Genomic DNA, 18,538 nt, shown 5'->3' on the forward strand with positions numbered 1-18,538 from the left:
ACATACATATATATATATATGCATATACATATACACATCTATCTATGTATCTATGTATCTATCTAGGACTATCTTTTGCCCCTTTTTGTATCCACGGATCTTAGCACAGTACCTGACACTAAATAAACGTTTACTGAATTGAATATCACTGGAGGTACATACTGATGTTATGAATCAGAATTTTATTTACTTTTTTGCGCTAATAATGGACGCCCCAGAAATAGGAGGCTATACAGAAAGCAAGAGAACTGAGAACTTGAACTAGCAGGTTACATTCAATTGGGGGGAAATATCCCCAAGTGTCCTGGTGCTGACGAGACTCTACAGTACTTATGCACCTATTCCCTGAAGCGGGCAGGTGCGTGGTTCTGGACTGCAGAGTTCTTGGCAGCCGGGCCACAGCGGGTTTGTGATGGACAAGGTCGGTTTGGTGCTGGCTTCAAACTCAACTCTGGAAGTGCCCGATCAGTCACCTTCCCCAGCCAGTAACCCTTCATCTCCCTGGGAGTGTGAGAAATAGTGCAGGTCCAGTATGCGATAGTCCCAACAGGAGCAGCTTGATCCACAGGGGTCTTGACACGTGTGTGTGTGTGTGTAGGGCCAGGCACCTGGCGGGACCTCGAGCTGAGTCACGAAGGGGCGCGTGCCCAGGTTCTCCGGGCTGAGCAGGCTCTCCTCCCCCTCCCCCCCACCCCGGGGCGCTCTCTCCCCTCCCGGGCCTCGCCCAGGGCTGCCGCCTGAGGGCCCGAGGACCAGGTGTAGCCACCGGGAGAGGCGTCCGTGGCTCGCTCCCCACCCCCCAGCTTCTCGGCACTTCCTGGTTTGCAGAAGGTGCCGGCGCCGCAGCGGCCGTCCTCTCTCACAGGAACTGAGGGGCCGGAGCTTTGGGCAGCAGCTGAAGCCGGCGGGGGCGGCGCCGCTGTCAGAGAGAAGCGCAGTGACCAGGGCCGGGCTGAGCCGGGCTGGGCTGAGGGACCCGCTACGGGGGACGCCGCCGCCGCCGCGGGCAATGGCTCCGCAGTCTCCCGCGCTGTGAGCGGGTCTCCGCGCAGCCGCCAGCGCCTCCGGCCGAGACCACTAGCCCCGGCCCTGACCGAGCTGCACCTCCTGGTGGGGCCGACCCCGGGGCCGGCTGCGTGGGTCTAGGCGAGCAGCGGAGCGGGCCGAGCTCGGACTCGACATGTAATCATGGACTGCAGGACCAAGTGAGTGAGGGGCGGGGGTCCAGCTTCCTCTTGGGACCCTTGGGTCCCGCTTCCTCCTCGCCCCGCCCGTCCTAGCCCCGGGGATGGGGGTGGGCTAGGACGGAAAAGCCACCTCGGTGGGCTCTGAGGGAGGGGACGACTCACGGGGAGAACTCCCGGGGCGGCCGCTTCAGTCCCTCCGCCCGCCCCCTGGGGAGGGAACTAGGCCTCAAAGCCTTCCTTCCCCAGGACTCCGCGTCTCCGGCGCTGGGCGGCGGGACCGAGCTGCCGGAGCAACCCGAGGGCACCCCATGCCGCGGCGGCTGCAGCTGCGGCTGCCCGGGTCCGGGACGTTCAGGTCCTTCCAGGGGGAAGGAAGCGGGGAGTGCCTCCGGGATGGATACACCCAGGCTTGGAAACCTCATCCCCCGGGGTGTGAGTGTGCCTGTGTCTGTGGGGGGGGGGGGGGGGGGGAGGCTCGGCTCTTCTCCTCTTGACATCCTTCCCCAACCTCCCCCGCCCCGCTGGGGTTTCTTTTTCTTTATCTAGTGTGTCAGACTTAATGTGTGTGTGGTGTGTGGTCTCAAAGGTGTCACTTCATAGTTTATTGTTCTGAAGGCTTTCCAGTCCTCGAGATAGAACCACTAAGGGTTAGTGCCTAGGATGTCTTGGGTGGGTGGGGGTGTTGTGTATTTCTTGATATAGAAGCTCTGTCCACAAGGTATTCCCAAACTTAACTAGCAAAATTAGGATGTTAAAGTACCAGAGGGTACTACTTTTTTCATAATGCTATGTGGCTTGTGATCTAGTATTGTTTACTTTGGCACATAAGGATTACCGAATGGACATGATAGGTATGTTTCTGGAAATTATAATGTAAATAAGACAATATTATTACTTAAAATTCGTCCAGTGTTTTAAAGTTTGCAAAGTGCTGTATATGTTATCTTCACAGTGCTATTGCTAGTGGTATAATTGTTTAATTGGGCACATAAGGATAACCGAGCACGATAGGTTTATTTCTGGGAATTATAACGTTATGTAAATAAGACAAAAATAGCTAGCATTTATATAGCGCTTTAAGGTTTATAAAGCGCCCTATATGCTGTCGTCGCACTGTTATGGTTAGGGATACAATATTGTTTAATTTGGCAATAAGGATAACTCGGCATGACAGGTTTATTTCTGGGAATTATAACTTTATGTAAATAAGACAGAGTAATAGCAAGCATTTACCTAGTGCTTAAGGTTTTCAGGAAACTATACATGTTACCTCATTTGATCCTAAAAAAGCTTCTGAATTTTCTTAGTAAAGTTGTTCAGGACCAGATGACATAACATGTAAAGTGTTTTGCAAGCCTCACAATAATACTAAATGCCAGCTAATATTTTGTCAACTAATTTTGGGAAGAGTTACTTCTTTCTTCCTTTCTCTTCGACCCTTTCAAAATAACATACTTATATTTGGGTGAAATTGCCTCCTTCTCACTTTAAATGTTGATATATTTAAGCGAAATTTAATTTTAAAATTTGGGAGATACTGAGCAATACTCAGTGAATGTGAACAGTAGAATTGTATGTAAGTTTTCTATGGCCAGTATTTATGCTTAAGTAATGATTGGCTCTTTACTAGAAGGCTTTGAATGTGAACAGGTATATAGTAGTAATTTAGAATTATATAACTTGTAAGAAGTTTTCTTTGGTCCTGCATTTATGCTTAAGTGATGACTGGCTTTCCACTAGAAAGCTTTGCAAAGGTTGAAGGAAGTGATCTTGACACTCATCACCTTTCTCCTACCTCTAGACTCTCCATTACTAATGCTGTGGGAGTGTAGAATCCTTCAGAATTGTCCCCTTGACATAAATTGGGAGTGAATGAGCAGGGAAAGAATGCTTAATCCAAAGATATGCGATTTGTCACTTTCTGTGTGTTCTATGACAATAGAGATTTTGTAATTCACAAACTTTTTTTTTGTTGCTAATTTCAATGTAGGATTAACTTCTTAAAGGAAGTATGAACAATTTTAAAACAAAGTACCAAGATACTAACAGTCCTGAAATCCATGTGAACAGAACTGTTTTAATCTTTTCTGTTCTATCAAAAAAGGAGACCACTATGGGGTCTCTAAAGAAGATCTCAGTGTGTTTTTTACAAATTTCATTCTTAGATGAATCCAGTACTTAGGTAGATGGCCAGACAAACAAAAACAACAATTTTTTTCCTAAAGGATAATTAATATAAAAATTGAATATTTTGTCATAGCCCTAAAGCTTCTTATCAGAGATAATCTAATAATAAATATGCAAAACTTCAAACATGTAATCAAATTTATGAATATGCTATTAACATTTTTATAATGGTCTAACTTTTGGTGTAAAGCTTTGTGACTTAGTGAAACAGCTTCTGTAGATCATATTTGGCCTTTAAATTTTTTTCTTACCTTAGATTGTCAAGTCTTTGAAGGATTAGTGAGGCTCTGTTGTAGATTTCCTTTTTATAAGATATAGTAAAGCATTTTTAAGAAGTCAAAGAGAATGAAAATTTGTAACTAAAATATGTAATTTTATGGAGTAAACTGAAAAGAGGAAAAACATTATTTTACTATTAAGAAACTTAAGTTTGAAAAATTGTCTTTCTGCATAAATTTAACTGAGTTCTTTTCCTTATAGAGAAAATCCAGAAAGGACATTCGACTTGGTATTGAAGGTGAAATGTCATGCTATTGAGAATGAAGGTACTTGTCTTTTCTTAAGAGATTTATTTTCTGTTACTACACATATTAATGTTGAGTTTGAAACATGATAATACCAACAATAAGACTGGCAAATATGTGCTCTGAAGCTGTCTCAGATTACCATTAGCACAATACTGGGAAATATGCAAATCATATCTGTATAGCTTGAATTTCTTTTAGTTTATTTAGTAATTTCAATCGGTTTACTTTTATCTTCTTCTCTTCTATCCCTGCAAAGTTGTTTTTTTTGTTTTTTGTTTTTTTTTTGGTCAAATCTCCCATGACCTTTGCAGAAAATCTTTCCAGATTTTCCGTGATATCTTGCCAATACCAATGGAAATTCCACCAGTTTTACTCTAATGCTTCTTTCCAAGTTGTGTAGTGTACAAAGCTGCTCTTAGTGTCAGGAAGATTTGGATCCAGGTTCCACCTCTGACATATTGGCTGTGTGACCCTGGGCAAGTCACTTGACCTCTCAGTGCCTTAGGCAATTCTCTAAAACTATAAGTTTCTGAGAAGGTGCTGTTCTGCATTTTTAGAGGATGTTCCTCAATGGGAGCTTCTTATATGGATCTGGTTTAAAAAAAAAAAAAGAAATAAACATACTAGACTTTTTAATTCATTTTGCTCCTGCTCCTCAGCAGTTTTTGAGTTGGATGAATTGGAGGATTATCATTAATCAATTTTCTACTGCCAGTCATGAAAATAATTGAGGAGAGAGGCATTGTAGCATGGTTTGATGAATGCTGGATTTGGAATCTGGAGAGACTTAGATTCACATCGTGTCTGTGGCATTTACTAATTGTATGGTCACTGACTGGTCATTTAACTTTCCTTAGCCTTATTTTATTAATCTGCAATTTGGGCATAATACCTATAGTTCTTCTCTCTCAGGGTTGTTGATAGGCTCCAATGAAATAATGCATGAAAAAGTGCTTTGTAAATTTTCTTTATGTGTCTGCTGTTATTTGTGAGTCTCATCAATTATTCTGAGGTCTTTGGTTTAATAGGGGAAAAGAAGCAATTTCTTTTGCTTATGCCCCTTTAAGTTAGCATGATTTTTATGCAGTTGTCAGATTTGTTAGTCATATGTAAGGTTATCAATTCCTAGAGAGGTCTTTGTTAGCATTTTGGTTGGGTATAGAATTCTGTAGCATTCAGGTAGACACTTTGTGAAAAGTCTAGGACCATTCCTTTTAGCTTTAGATACCAAACTCAGCAGCAAATGAGATGTAGAGGAGCATGTTGGTGGCATCATGCTCCTGAATTGCTGGAACCACTTAGATTAAAGAGGAGAAACTGGTTGGCTCATAGGAGAACTAGGCTTGCTTTTATATCTTAAAATCTTAGCACAGCTACCTGTTCCATGACATCTCTGACTTAAGCCATTGAAGTGGAAGGACTCGTCTATTAGCAAGTTGTGTTTCAAAATATTATGTAGCTTTATCCAATCTTTAAAGTTCCTTTATGACATTTGTTCATTTTCACTCTTCTCATGACCACCTAAGTTCTTCCTCCAAATTCAACTGTACATACCATTCCCTACTTCCTCTCCCTCCCCACCCCAGTTTGAAATACTAAATTCTTGTCTTTAGACTTTTGGTCCAAAGTTTCTAGGACATTTTACAGATGATTGGTTCTGGTGAATGAAGTGGTGCTCATAAGTAAGGTTTGTAAAGTATCCTTTGGGGGAATATATAATGCAAAAAACTTTTAAAATGTAGGCTATAGTTATTTGTTGTAAAATAATGTTTAAGCTATATATCACAGTCCTTTTTTTGTCAGTCTGTCAACAAGCATTTATTAAGCCCTTACTATGTTCCAGGCACTTGGATAGAAAGAAAAACCAAACAGGGTCCCTACTCTCAAGGAGGTCACATTTTAATGGAGGAGACAATATATGATAACTATGTATATGTAAGATACATAAAGGGTAAATTGAAGGTAATTTTAGAGGAAAGGAACTATGGGGGAATGGGGGACTGGGAAAGACCTCTTGTTCAATGTGAGAATTGAGCTGAATTTTGAAGAAACTAGGGAAACTGGGAGTTAGATGTGTGGAGGAAGAGCATTCCAGTCATGGGGGATAGATGAAGTTAGGAGGAGTGTCCGATGAGAGGACTTTATATTTGTTTCTGGAGATAATAGGGAACCTTTGGAGTTTATTGAGTAATGGGGTGACATAGTCAAATCTGAGCTTTAGGAAAGTGATTTTTTCAGCTGAGTGGAGGATGGAATGGGGAGCACAGAGGCTTGAGTAAGAGAAATTAATTAGGTTACTGCAGTAGTGTAAGTAGGAGGTGATAAAAACCTACATCAGGGTGGTGGCTTTTTGAGTGGACATAAGGGATGTGTATGAAAGATGTTGTGAAGGTAAAATGACAAGACTTAGCAGCAAAATGGATATGTAGCATGAGTGTAAGTGAATAGAGGATGGCACTGAGGTTGCAAGCTTGGGTGACTGAGAGAATGTAGGTCTCATTGTTAGTAATAGGAAAGTTGGGAAGAGAGGGGGAGGATTTTTTTGGGGGGGAAGATAAATGTTTTGTTTTATACATGTTGAATTTGAGATCCCTTTGGGATATCCAATTTGAGATGTCTAAAAGGAAGTTGATAAAAAGAGGCTGGAATTTAACTTAGGAAAAAGATTTAGTCCAGCTTGATGAATCTGGGAATCATCTGTATAGATATGATAATTCAACCCATGGCATTTAATGTCACATTAAGTGAGATAGCGTATGGAGAGAAAAGATGGACCCAGATCAGAGTCTTGAGACATACCTGCTGTGTGACCCAGAAAAAAACAAAAAAACAAACAGACCTGAGAAGTAATCCTCAGATATTTAGGAGAAGAATAAGGAAAGAAAAGAGGTGTTATGAAAGCCTAGAGAGGAGAGGGTATCCAGTTGAAGAGGGTTATGGACAGTTTCAAAGGCCAGAAATGTTTAGGTCAGGAAGGATCAGGATTGAAGAAAGGCCCTTAGACTTGCCGATTAAAAGATTATCGTTACTTTTGAAGAAAGCAGTTTCAGTTGAATGATGAGGTTAAAAGTCGTATTGCAGAGGGTTTAGAAGCCAGTAAGAAGACACAGGTGGAAGTACCTAGTGTAGATGGCTTTTTCCAGTTCAACTGAGAAATGGAGAGGAGAGAGCTAGGACAATATCTAGAAGAGATGGTTGAATCAAGTGAGGATTTTTTTTTTAAGGTGGGGGAGATATGTGTATTTGTAGACAACAGGGAAGGAGCCTGTAGATAAGGAGAGATTGGAGGTAAGAGAGAAAGTAGGAATAACATGGGGGCCTTCTGTTGCAGAATTTGGGAGGGGACTAGTCAGGATTCCTAGATTGAGGAATCATCAGTACGTATGTTCAAGTCCCTTTGAATGAGGGTAGAAGTTGTGGTGGAAAGAAATACTGTGTGCCAGGTGTTTAACTCATTAAGGAAGAAAGGAGAATGTCATCAGGATCAATGGATAATGACTGCCAGGATTTTGAGTAAATGATAAATTTGGATTGAATGAATTTCAGGGAAGGAGTGGTTGCTCAGTGGTCATGGTAAGAGGAAGAATCTGAAAATGATAATGGGGATCAAGTCTCCCATCATAACCAGTGAGTCAAGGGTCTGAGTGAACATGCAGCCAGTAATTTTTGTGTGATTTTATTTTTCCACTGAGATTTTAGAGCATTTTTAAACCCCTTACTATTTATAATTTATTCCATATTCCATAGTTTAGGGAAGAAAGTCTAGCTGATTATTGATTGTTCAGTGTGTCTTTTTAGCTGCTTTTCTTCGTACCCTTTTAATATTTTCACTAAGTCTTATTAGCAATCCATCTATTGTCCATTTCAGTTGATAATACTGGAGGTGAAACTAATGGTTAATATGTAAATTTGGGATTACCTGCTGATTTCCATGATTTATTCTATCTCTGTTCCATTAATATGGGTGGATCAATTTTCATAGTTAAAAAAAAGCTACTTAATTTAATTCCAGTAATGGTAGCCCTATCTCTTTCTGTTAAGATAATTTTTTTACTTAAAATCAAAGATATACATTTCAGAAAATTATTTTTTGCAAATAATATTATCAATTAAGTGGGCTAAAAAAGCAAGTTATTGTTATTTCAAGTTGAGAAATTTATTTTTCATAATATTTTCATATTTCATTTGTATAACAAGTAATAAAGTCCTTCAAAGACAGAAAGCTATTTGAATAGTTATTTCTCTATAAACATCTGGTTTCTTCTGTATTTGTTTTGACAGGACTTACATAATTTGTTTACAATCGAACACATTTGATATATTACTATTTAAATTGGTATTAGTGAAATTCTTGAGGTGGTAATAGCAAACCATAATCCAAGGTCAGAGATTGTTACAGTTATCCCTTCCACATTGTGGGGTTTAGGGATGTGGTGCCCTTGTGATCTAGAAAATCCATGAAAAATTTTTGGCTCTCCCTTTGTACCAGAGAAGTCTGAATTATTATCATATATGTTGATATTGTACAATACTGTACATATTTTTATGCATTTCTGAGTTTCTAAACTTTTTCTGTGTTATCTGCTGGGCTTCATGTGTCATCTGCAGCTTCTGCAAAATTCAGATTTAATTTCTTGTACTGACCCATGATTTAGCAAAACCATGTTGGGGGAAATCAAGATGTGAAAAGGATAACTGTATTTTCTTTTTGATTGAGTTAGTAGTTGATAACCCCTTTGATGAGATATTAAGTGTGAAATCCATTATTCTTGGTGGATCTAATTTCTTCATGGAGTTAATAAAATTGCTATTTTTATATGAGTTGGTGTAACACTTCTAACATTTTATTGTGTACTTCGCAACATTTTTCTTTATTCAACAAGGATTTATTAAGCACCTATTATGAACTGGGCACTCTTCTAGGTACTTGAGAAGCAAAGACAAAAATTAAACAGTTCCTGCCAAAATTTTAATCTGTTTGGTGTCATGTACACAGATAAAATATTAAATAAATACAGAGTACTTTCTGAGGGTGGTAATAGCAACTGGAGGAATCAGGATAGGTCTTGTTTTGGAGTTATCACTTTAGTCAAGCATTGCAAGATGCTAAAATAGTTACAGTTCATATGAATCCTTTCACTTATCTGAATGAATTTGGATATATTTCTTTATATTCAAGGTTGCTACTTCCTTAATTTTTCAGTAGTGTAATAAACAGATAATTTCTTGAAATGTCTTTAGATATAGAAAGGCTTATTGACTTGGTGTATAGCTGCTATTAGTTTTGATTAGGTGAAGTCCTTCATCTGTCTTTTTTTTCCTTTCAGTCAGTCAATGAGTCACTATGCATTTATTAAACACCTCCTGTGTGTCAGGCACAGTGCTAAGCACTGGGAATACAAAGAAAGACTAATGACAGTACCTGCCCTCAAAGGAGCTCACAGTCTAATGAAAATAATTGAGATAGGCGTACTAAAGGAAATAGATGGTTAACATTTTAGGCAGCAGCTTTATTTTTCATCTTTGGACATAACTTAGTACTTTAGTCAGTCAGTAAATATTTATGAAGTGCCTGCTATGTACCAGGTACTGTGCTAAGCATCTGAGATGCAAAGAGGCAGAAGATAGTCTTTGTCCTCAAGGAGCTCAAATCTGATGGGGGAAGACAACAAGCAAACAACTATATATAGAGAAGCTATATATAAGATAAATAGGAAATAATTAAAAGAGCAAAGGGACTAGAATTAAGAGGGGTTAGGAAAGGCTTCCTGTAAAAGGTACTATTTGAACTGGTACTTGAAGGAGGCCAGGGAAGTCATTAGGTAGAAATGAAGGACATCATTCTAAATACGATGGTCAGCTAGAGAAAATCCCCAGAACTAAGAAATGGAGTGTCTTGTTCATGGAACAAAAAAAAGGCCAATGGCACTATTTAATGGACATGGTGGAGAATAAAGTATAAGAAGCCTGGAAATGTGGGGTGGAGCATATTAGGTTATGAACAGCTTTGAACACCAAATAGAATTTTGTATTTCTATATTTGTATTTGTATTTGATTCTGGAGGTAATAGGGAACCACTGGAGTTTATTGAGTAGGAAAGTGACATGGTTGGATCTGCACTTTAGAAAAATAATTTTTATGGCTGAATGGAGGGTAGATCAGAGTGGGGAGTGACTTGAGGCAAGCAAACCCATCACCAGGCTATTACAGTAGTCCAAGCATGAGGTGATGAAGGCCTACACCAAGGTGGTGGCAGTATCAGAGGAGAGAAGGAGTTTAGCCAGCAAGGGCAGAAGAGAATTAATGGGGATGGAAGGATCAAGTGAGGGTTTTTTGAGGTTGGAGAAGATATGATCATGTTTGTAGGTAGTAGAAAAGGAGTTAATACACAATGAAAAGATTAAGATAAGTAGTAGAATGGGGATGGAAGAGGAGGCATTCTGTTGGAGGAGACAGGATGGAATGGGATTGTTTATGCAGGTAGAGGGGCCAGCCTTGGTAAGGAGCAAGGCCACCACTTTGTGTGACACAGGAGTGAAGCAGTAGATAGTGAAGGTGTCTCAATGAAGTGAGATATGAAGTGAGGAAAAGAGAGTTCACTGTGAATGACCTCAAATTTTTTTCTGTAAAATATAAGGGAAAGTTCTCAGCTGAGAGGGTGGAGCTATGGGAAGTTTGAGGAAGGATGAAAAAGTTTGGAAGAGCTGCTGTGGAGAATGAGATAGTGAGTAGATAATGGAAGTGAAGAAGGATTGCTAGTGACAGTGAGGATTATATAACAAATTTTTAGTTGACTCCACTTTCATTTAGCAGCTCAAGCTGAGGCTTCTCAGAACACAATTAGCAATGTGATAAGGGAGCCAGGGACTAAAGAGAAGAGGTGAATGTAGAGTTGTACTGGATCATCAACTGGTCAAGGTAGGGAAAGAGAAGAGAGTGGCTAGTGCAGAGGAGATGGTCTGGGGGAGAACTGAGGAGTTGAGGGATTGAAGATCATGGTGTGGACTGAGAGCATGGTTTGGTAAGGGAAGGCAGAGAGAAAGGTGAAAAACCAATAGGTTACCATCAGATAAGGGAATTTTGGAATTCTTGAACACGAAAGTGGTGCATTTGTGGATGATGGATGGCAAGATCAAAGGTTGGACCATCTTTGTGTGTGGCTGAGTTTGGGTGGAGGAATAGATCATGGGAAGTGAATAAGTTGAGGAACTGTGTGGTTAGGCCAGTGATTGAGGGAGAGTCAATATATACATTGAAGTTCTCTTGCATGACGAAGGTAAGAGTTAGAAAAGAGAGAAAAATCAAGAGCCAGGTACTGAATTAGAACTGGAAATGGCATTGGAGTGCAAGGAGCATTCCATCTTCAAATCTCAACCAGTGAGCCAAGGGCAACTAGTGAAGGTACAGCCAGTATTAGAAAGGGTGGCCTGGCAGATTTTGTCATGAGTGGGTAAAAGGGAGTCAGGTTTCAGTGATTGCTAGAAGATGCAAGCAGTGGGAGAGAAAAAGATTTTAGGATAATGGAACTTGTGGTGCCCATGAAATAGGCATTCCAGAAGGCACCGAGGATGGGGGGAGTGGGTTAGAATTTTGGGGTGGGAGGGTTTATGGTAATGGAAATAAGGAATCAGGTGCTGGGGGATGGAAAATAGGATTTGGATCATGATCTATAGGTGTTCAGAATCACTGGGATGTGTAGGATAAAACCAAGTGTAAGACTTGATCTTTGAGTGAAAGACTCCACTCTTTTTCTCAGAGTTGGGTAGCAGCATGAGATGGAAGGCACATGGTTAGATGGTTAGATGGGAGGCACTGTTTCTCTACTCCCTAACAATTTTCCCCTTCCTTTGAGAGACAGGTGCAGCAGGAGATGAAAGGCCTAGTGTCTAATTGAAGTCTAATGAAAGACCTGAAGTCTGAAGCTGGTGGAGATCAGACTGGTGGCAGGAGCTGGAAGTTGCTTAGGGTAGAGTTGCATTAGCCCAGATGAAAGTCCAGTCTTGGATCCTGGAAGCCTTCCCTCAAGGGACACTAAGCATGGGTTGGAAGAGGAAGATCAAATGAAGGTCTGGTTACTCTTCTTACCTGAGACTGGAGATCAGGTGGGAGAAGGGGGAGGTGAAAGTCTCAAAGGCCTGAAGGGAAAGTACCTTGGCTGTAATAGAAGTCAGGGTTAAGGGGACAGCTAGGTGGTGCAGTGGATAGAGCTCTGGCCTTGGAGTCAGGAGGACCTGAGTTCAAATCCAGCCTCAGATATTAGACATTTTCTAGCTGTATGACCCTGGGGAAGTCACTTAACCCTAATTGCCTCACCGAAAAAAAAATAGGGTTAAGTTTGCATTCCTTCAGAGGACAAGTGAAAACAGGAAGGTCTCAGCTTGTGTTACCCACTAGAAATTTTCTTCTTTATGGAATCAGATGTGCTCTTAGGATTACTTCAAGGAGATAAGTATTCTTTTGGAAGTCTACCATACTCATAGTGTACTTCAGACCATGTATCATCTCTTCTATATGCTATTGTATCTTTTCAGGGATCATTTTTTCAGTATTTGTGGATTTTGACCTTTATTACAAGTTCAGTAGTTGGGAGGTTCATTGGTAGGACTTCTTTTTGAGAAATCTTTCCCTTTTACCTTATCTTAGTGATAGCTGGATTTGTTGGTTGTTTATGACAAAATTGACTAGGTCTCCCTAGCATTCTGCTTTTGGTAATTTCTGTTGATTGCCACTGCCCAAGACAGTTGATTTCTAAAGTCATTAACTGTGCCATGCTAAGTATCTGTGATTTGCTGGGCCTGCTGTTGAGAAGCAGGAGTACAACACAGCCTCTCATGTTCCAATAACAGATTTCATTCTTACCCAGTGTTATGATGAATGCATGCTGAAATTCCCTGTGTGCACTATGGATCCTGCCCTGAATTTTCTGTATTTCTCTGTCCCTATTATCTAAACCTTCAGGAACCTCTCCCATACCTCCATACCACTCAAGATTTTTATAGCTTCTTTATACATTTATTTAGCTTTTGTTTATGGGACTACAGTTTTACAGTGTAGAATGAAAACTTAGGAAGTAATAGCTTTGTTGAGTCATGTTACACACTATAAAGTAGTGTTGGTTAGAAATGGAATAATTGTCTTGTTGACAAACAAGGATAAAATTTATGAATGATGCTAAGTTGTTCAGAACAACACTGTAATTTAAATTGTTTTCTCCCTCTGCCCCTTTTGTTCCAGATGCAACTGAATGTGTTAATGCAAATAAAAATTATTTTCTGGATATCTGAAATAACATTTTTTTTTCACAAAGAGGTGGGGAGATTAACATGTTTAATATTATTATTTTTCCTCAGGAAATTTTTTCATTTAGTTCTTTAGAGTGTAACCTTTTGGGCATGCCATTTTTGGTCTTTGAAAAAACAAAACTCAAATAAAATGAAGGGGCCACAGGATTAATAGCAATTGCATTTTTACATTAAAGACTAATATGCAACATCCTTATAAAACTGCCTGTTAAGAGTATTATAGATTAGGTGTCAAAACTTCTGAACTTTATGCCTTATCTCTTGGCTTTTATGAGTGTAAAACAGCACTAACAAGGTATAAATGTTATAGAATTTATATTTTTGCATTTTTTTTTGTTTTCTCTCCCCTCCTTTCTCCATTCTCTCCCCCCAAAGTAAAACTAAAACCCTTGAAGCAATTATGCATTGATAAACAGAACAAATTCTATATTGACCATATCCAAAAAATTATTTCTTGATTTCCACCATAATTCCATCACCTTTGTGTCAGGAGATGGATAGCATGTTTCATCATGGATCCTCTGGAATTATGGCTGATAATTATTATTCTTAAGAGTTCTTAGGTCTTTCAAAGTTATCTATCTTTGCAGTGTCATTTTTACTGTCTAAATTGTTTATCTGTTCTGTTCATTTTAATCTGCTTCACTTTATATAAATCTTCACAGGTTTTACTGAAACTATTGCCTTTATTTCTTTTAATACCACACTTTGTTCAGCCATTCTTCAATTGATGGATACCTATTAAATTTCCACTTTATTTACTAACGAAAGAACAGCTGTAAATGTTTTTGTATATGTAATATGCTTCCTTTTCCACTTTCTTTTATCCTTTTGGTGTCTAGGCCTAGTAACTTTCATGAGGTCAAGGAATATGCACAATTTAGTAACTTTGGGGGCCTTACTCCAAATTACTTTCCTTAATGGCTCTCCCAATGGTGAACCAATGTACTTGTTTTCCCCATAGCTCCTTCAGCATTTGTCATTTTCCATTTTTTGATCAGTTTTGCCAGTCTGATGAATGTGAGGTGGAAACACAGAGTTACTTTAATTTCCACTTCTCTTATTATGGATTTGGAACATTTTTTTTTTCATATGGTTATTGACAGCTTAGATTTCTTCCTTTGAAAACTGTCTGTTCATTTTCTTTTGAGACCTTTATCAGAGATACTTGTTGCAAAGATTTTTTTTTCCACTTAGTTATCTGTCTTCATATTCTTTTTAGACTGCATTAACTTTTCAGGTACATTTATTTTGGTATGCTTCATTTTATTCTCTTATTCCAAGTTGACTTTCTGATATTACATGGTAATTATATCCACTTGTTAAATTTGGGAGGCATTGACAGGATTGCAGTTTACCTTTCCAGTGGAAAAGAAGCTCTGTTTCCCTGCTGTTGAGGGCAACTAGGTGGTGCAGTTGATAGAGTGGGAGGAGGCTGGAGTCAGGAAGACCTGAGTTCAAATTTGGTCCCAGACATTTAACTAGCTATGTGACCCAGGGCAAATCACTTAATCCTGTTTGCCTCAGTTTCCTCATCTGTAAAATGAGCTGGAGAAGGAAATGGCAAACCACTCTGGTATCTTTGCCAGGAAAACCCCAAATGGGGTCACAAAGAGTTAGATGGACATAACTGAAACAACTGAATGACAATAAAAAAGAGCTGCTATTTAGCTGTTGCTGTGTGGATACAGTAAAGCAAGCTTATTCAGTCTTTCTCTTGGAACTTTGTTGTTTCCTTAACTTTTAAAGTTGTGTGTTTCAGAGGTACTTTTGAAGACATCTAGAGATTTAAATTTTTTCTTATTATGTACCCAACTTGACATAAGGAGTACATTTAATAATATTTACAATGAAAAATATACTTTAACATATAAGTGGCAGTTACATTTATTAGTTAATTCCTCTATATAATTATCTAGTTAGGATTTTCTTTCTTGAATGACTTAAAAAAAACTAATTGGTTGGAGCATAGAAACACAGGTTTTCATAAATTTTTTTAGACTCCTTTGAAATATAATAGGCAACTTTTCTTGGCTACAGTGTAAATAATTTTGAAATGTTGGGATGAAAACAAAGCAAATGAAAATAAGATTTATTTATTACAAATTACAAATTATTAGGATTATGCCAAAGGAATCTCATTGGTGATGTCTCCATATTCCCAAAGGAATTCCTTCTTGGAAATAGTCATTTTTGTTGCTGAGAATTTCTTCTTACTCTAGGGATATGCTATCAAAATTTTTCTTTTGAAATGCACAGAGAGTTTCTAGGTGTGAAAATGAGTCAGGGTAGCTGAGAGGAACTCTAGCAGCATTGTTTCCCTATTGTTAGTTTTGTCATGATTGATGCAGTTAAATTTATTTTATCTACAAGGCAGTTCTCTTCATTCGACAATTTTGAGTTACTGTCTTTTGTATAATTAACAATTCGAAGTGGTTTCCTGCTTCCTTTTTACTATGGTATGCTAGGAATTGACCTAATGACAACATGCTAAGGGTGGCTGCTGATTTTTAATGACATTATGAAGGTTATTGCCACCAGACTGTAGCCAAAATACAAAATAGAATTTTTTTTTTTTAGTGCTGGTAGAGATTTTAGGGACCATTTAATCAATTTCCCAGGTGGTTTGCATCGGTGATCTTCCTGCTTTACTTTCTGTATTCCCTTTACCTTCTGGTGCCTTCATCTCCCAACTTTAGGTTTTGTGTCTCATGCTACTCTCTGATTTTTCAGAGCTTCTCCCTCTGATACTCCTAGGAGGCTTGACCTATCTCAAATGCCCCGTTCTATTCAAATCAGAGGACATGTAAATTCTTATTATACTGGGTGTCCCAAAAGTCTTAGTGCAAAATGGCTTAAAGATGTACTAAAACTTTTGGATTGCCCTTCTGTATTTGTACTGTGCTTGGGAGGTAGGGAGGCAAAGGTTAAAAACAGCTCTCAAGGAGATCACATTCTTTTGGAGGTAAGGTTATAGACAAGATAAATAAATACAAAGCATTTATAAAATAATACATGTAATTTCCATAGAAAGAGGATGTTAACAACAAGGAGGGATTCAAGAAAGGCCTCATGCTCCCAAATTACTTCTTTCTCTCTTTATCCTTAAATTAAAACTCTTATTCATGCATATCTCTGCTAAATGTTAACCAGTCAGAATAATGGAAATTTTCTTTTTTACTAGACTTCTGAGCTCCACCATGAGGGGAAACAAAAATGCCTGCTGCCCATGTAATTGTAAATTCAAGAGAATCCTTTCCTACCTCTTTGATATTTTGAAAGTATAGCATGATCTTATTTAATTCATTATGACTTTAGTAGCCAAATGTAGTGTTCTGTGTTCCATTGTTACACGCATCTCATGATATAGTTGTATTCTTTCCATAGTCTTGATTCTTTGTCTAATATCCATCTTTTCCCAAACACCTTTGGGTAACATGATCTAAATGGCAGTAGAAATAAAGACAAAGGAATGAATCAGGGGACAGGTATAATAAGTAGAAAAGTTGTGAAATCAAGAAACAAGGAATAGAGAAGATCCAAGAATCAAAAACACTGACCTGGGAGTCCTGATATTTGAGTTGTAACCACACTTAATCTAACTTCAGCAGCTAACTAACTGTGATAATATTCGGCAAGTAACAATTGAGACCCAATTTTCTCATCTGTAAGATGAGGGAGTCATTTGGTATTATCTATTAGACATTTACTAGACTCATAGAGATTATGACTTGAACATATTTATACAGTCATCATTTGTTCTCTGGGATCAAGATTGGTTATTATGATTGCTTAGACCTTAGCTGTTCTTTTCATATCCATTATTGTTTTCCAGGTTCTGCTTATTTTACTCTGCTTTATTTTATACAAGTTGTTTATTCTTTTTTGTTTTTTTTTAAATTCCAAACTTTAACAAATATCAAATAATATGAAATTTTCAAATACAAGTTAGAACAAAAATAAAGGATTATACATGAAATTGCAAATCTATATTATGTAAAGCATTTCAAGTATATAATAAATTTAACATACTCTTTTCAAAGATGAACCTGTTTGTTTATTGATCTTTAAGAAAATTTTTTAAAATTGCTTTTTAAAAAATGCTTCATTGACCCTCTTTTCTTATTTTTCTTCTTTCAGTTTGATAACTGTAATGTTGATAGGTCTTCTCCCCTCCAACTCCCCCCAAAAATTCGAAGGAAGAAAAAACCAAAACAAAACCCTTCTATTCAGTTTGCATGTTCAAGCAAAACAAAAGTTTCACATTGGCCACATCTCAAAGTATAATTCTCAGTTTGTACCTTGAGTTCATCACCATTTTTATTAGGAATTAAGTATGCTTTATCACTAGTCCTCGGGTTGGAATTGTGGTTGGTTATTACATATACCAAAATTCTTAATTATTCTTAGTTGTTTTTCTTTACAAGGCCATTAATATATAAATTGACCCTGGGTTCTACTCACTTTACTCTGAATCATTTTATTTATCTTCTCAGAATTGTTGGGGACCATCCACTTTGTCATGTCTTTTGGCAGGATATTTTTGTGCATTTTCTTTTTCTTTGATCTCTTCGGGATATTTACCTAAAAATTGTATCAGTTGGTCATAGAGTAGTATACTTTTTTGGGCATAGTTCTGATGAGGTTGAGGGAATAATGGGACCCCTAAAAAAAGGGTCCTTGACCTTTCCCACAAATTTCAGCAACCAAGTTCCTGGTGTTTCCCTGAGGCATCCAGCCCATCCCAATATAATCCTTTTAACTGCCATTTCATTGTGGCCCTCATTGTCTGCCTCTGGTCCCTTGGCCCACCCCAGGCTACTTGCCACTCCTTCATCCCATCCAGATCTTCCCATAGTCTTTCTGTATAAAGTATCAATCTTACCCCCATTAAATTGTTCAGATTCACTTAGAATCTGGCTTGCTTGTATTGGTGTCAGAAATACTGCAGACTCACTAGGAATCTCCCCCACCTAACCTGTGTCTTAATAAACTCACTACTTAGACTGAAAGAAGGCTTGAGTGGTTGAATTCTTTCGAGGCAGATTCCCACCCTGTACCCTTGCATTTCAAGGTTCCTAGCACCCCTAAACCACATCAGTTCCAAATTTCTTTCCAGAATGATTGGACCAATTCATCGTTGTGCCAACAATATATTAGTGTACCTGATTTCCCATGGTCCCTATAACAATTGTCATTTTTCTTTCTTGTCGTTTTTGCCAGTCTGTATTAAAACAACTCCAAGGTTTTAATTCATACATACAGAATGGCAAAAAAAAAAAAAAATATGAGGTAGAATCTCAGAGTTGGTTTAATTTGCATTTTCTTAGTTAT

General features: G+C 38.5%; 1 protein-coding gene across 4 annotated transcripts in view; it reads left to right on the forward strand.

Annotated features, from left to right (window-relative positions):
* Positions 1 to 1,131: 1,131 nt before the first annotated feature.
* DENND1B (DENN domain containing 1B) overlaps positions 1,132 to 18,538 on the forward strand; it is a 390,124-nt gene continuing 372,717 nt past the window's right edge. For all 4 annotated transcript variants that reach the window (XM_027843462.1, XM_027843459.1, XM_027843461.1 and 1 more), the window contains exons 1-2: positions 1,132 to 1,205; positions 3,855 to 3,919. In XM_027843462.1, coding sequence (XP_027699263.1) covers positions 1,189 to 1,205; positions 3,855 to 3,919 — 82 coding nt within the window. In that variant the 5' untranslated portion in view covers positions 1,132 to 1,188. The remainder of the gene's footprint in view (positions 1,206 to 3,854; positions 3,920 to 18,538) is intronic.

Source organism: Vombatus ursinus, unplaced genomic scaffold (assembly GCF_900497805.2).
Source record: "Vombatus ursinus unplaced genomic scaffold, bare-nosed wombat genome assembly UNPS02014909.1, whole genome shotgun sequence".
NCBI classification, from domain to species: Eukaryota; Metazoa; Chordata; class Mammalia; order Diprotodontia; family Vombatidae; genus Vombatus; species Vombatus ursinus.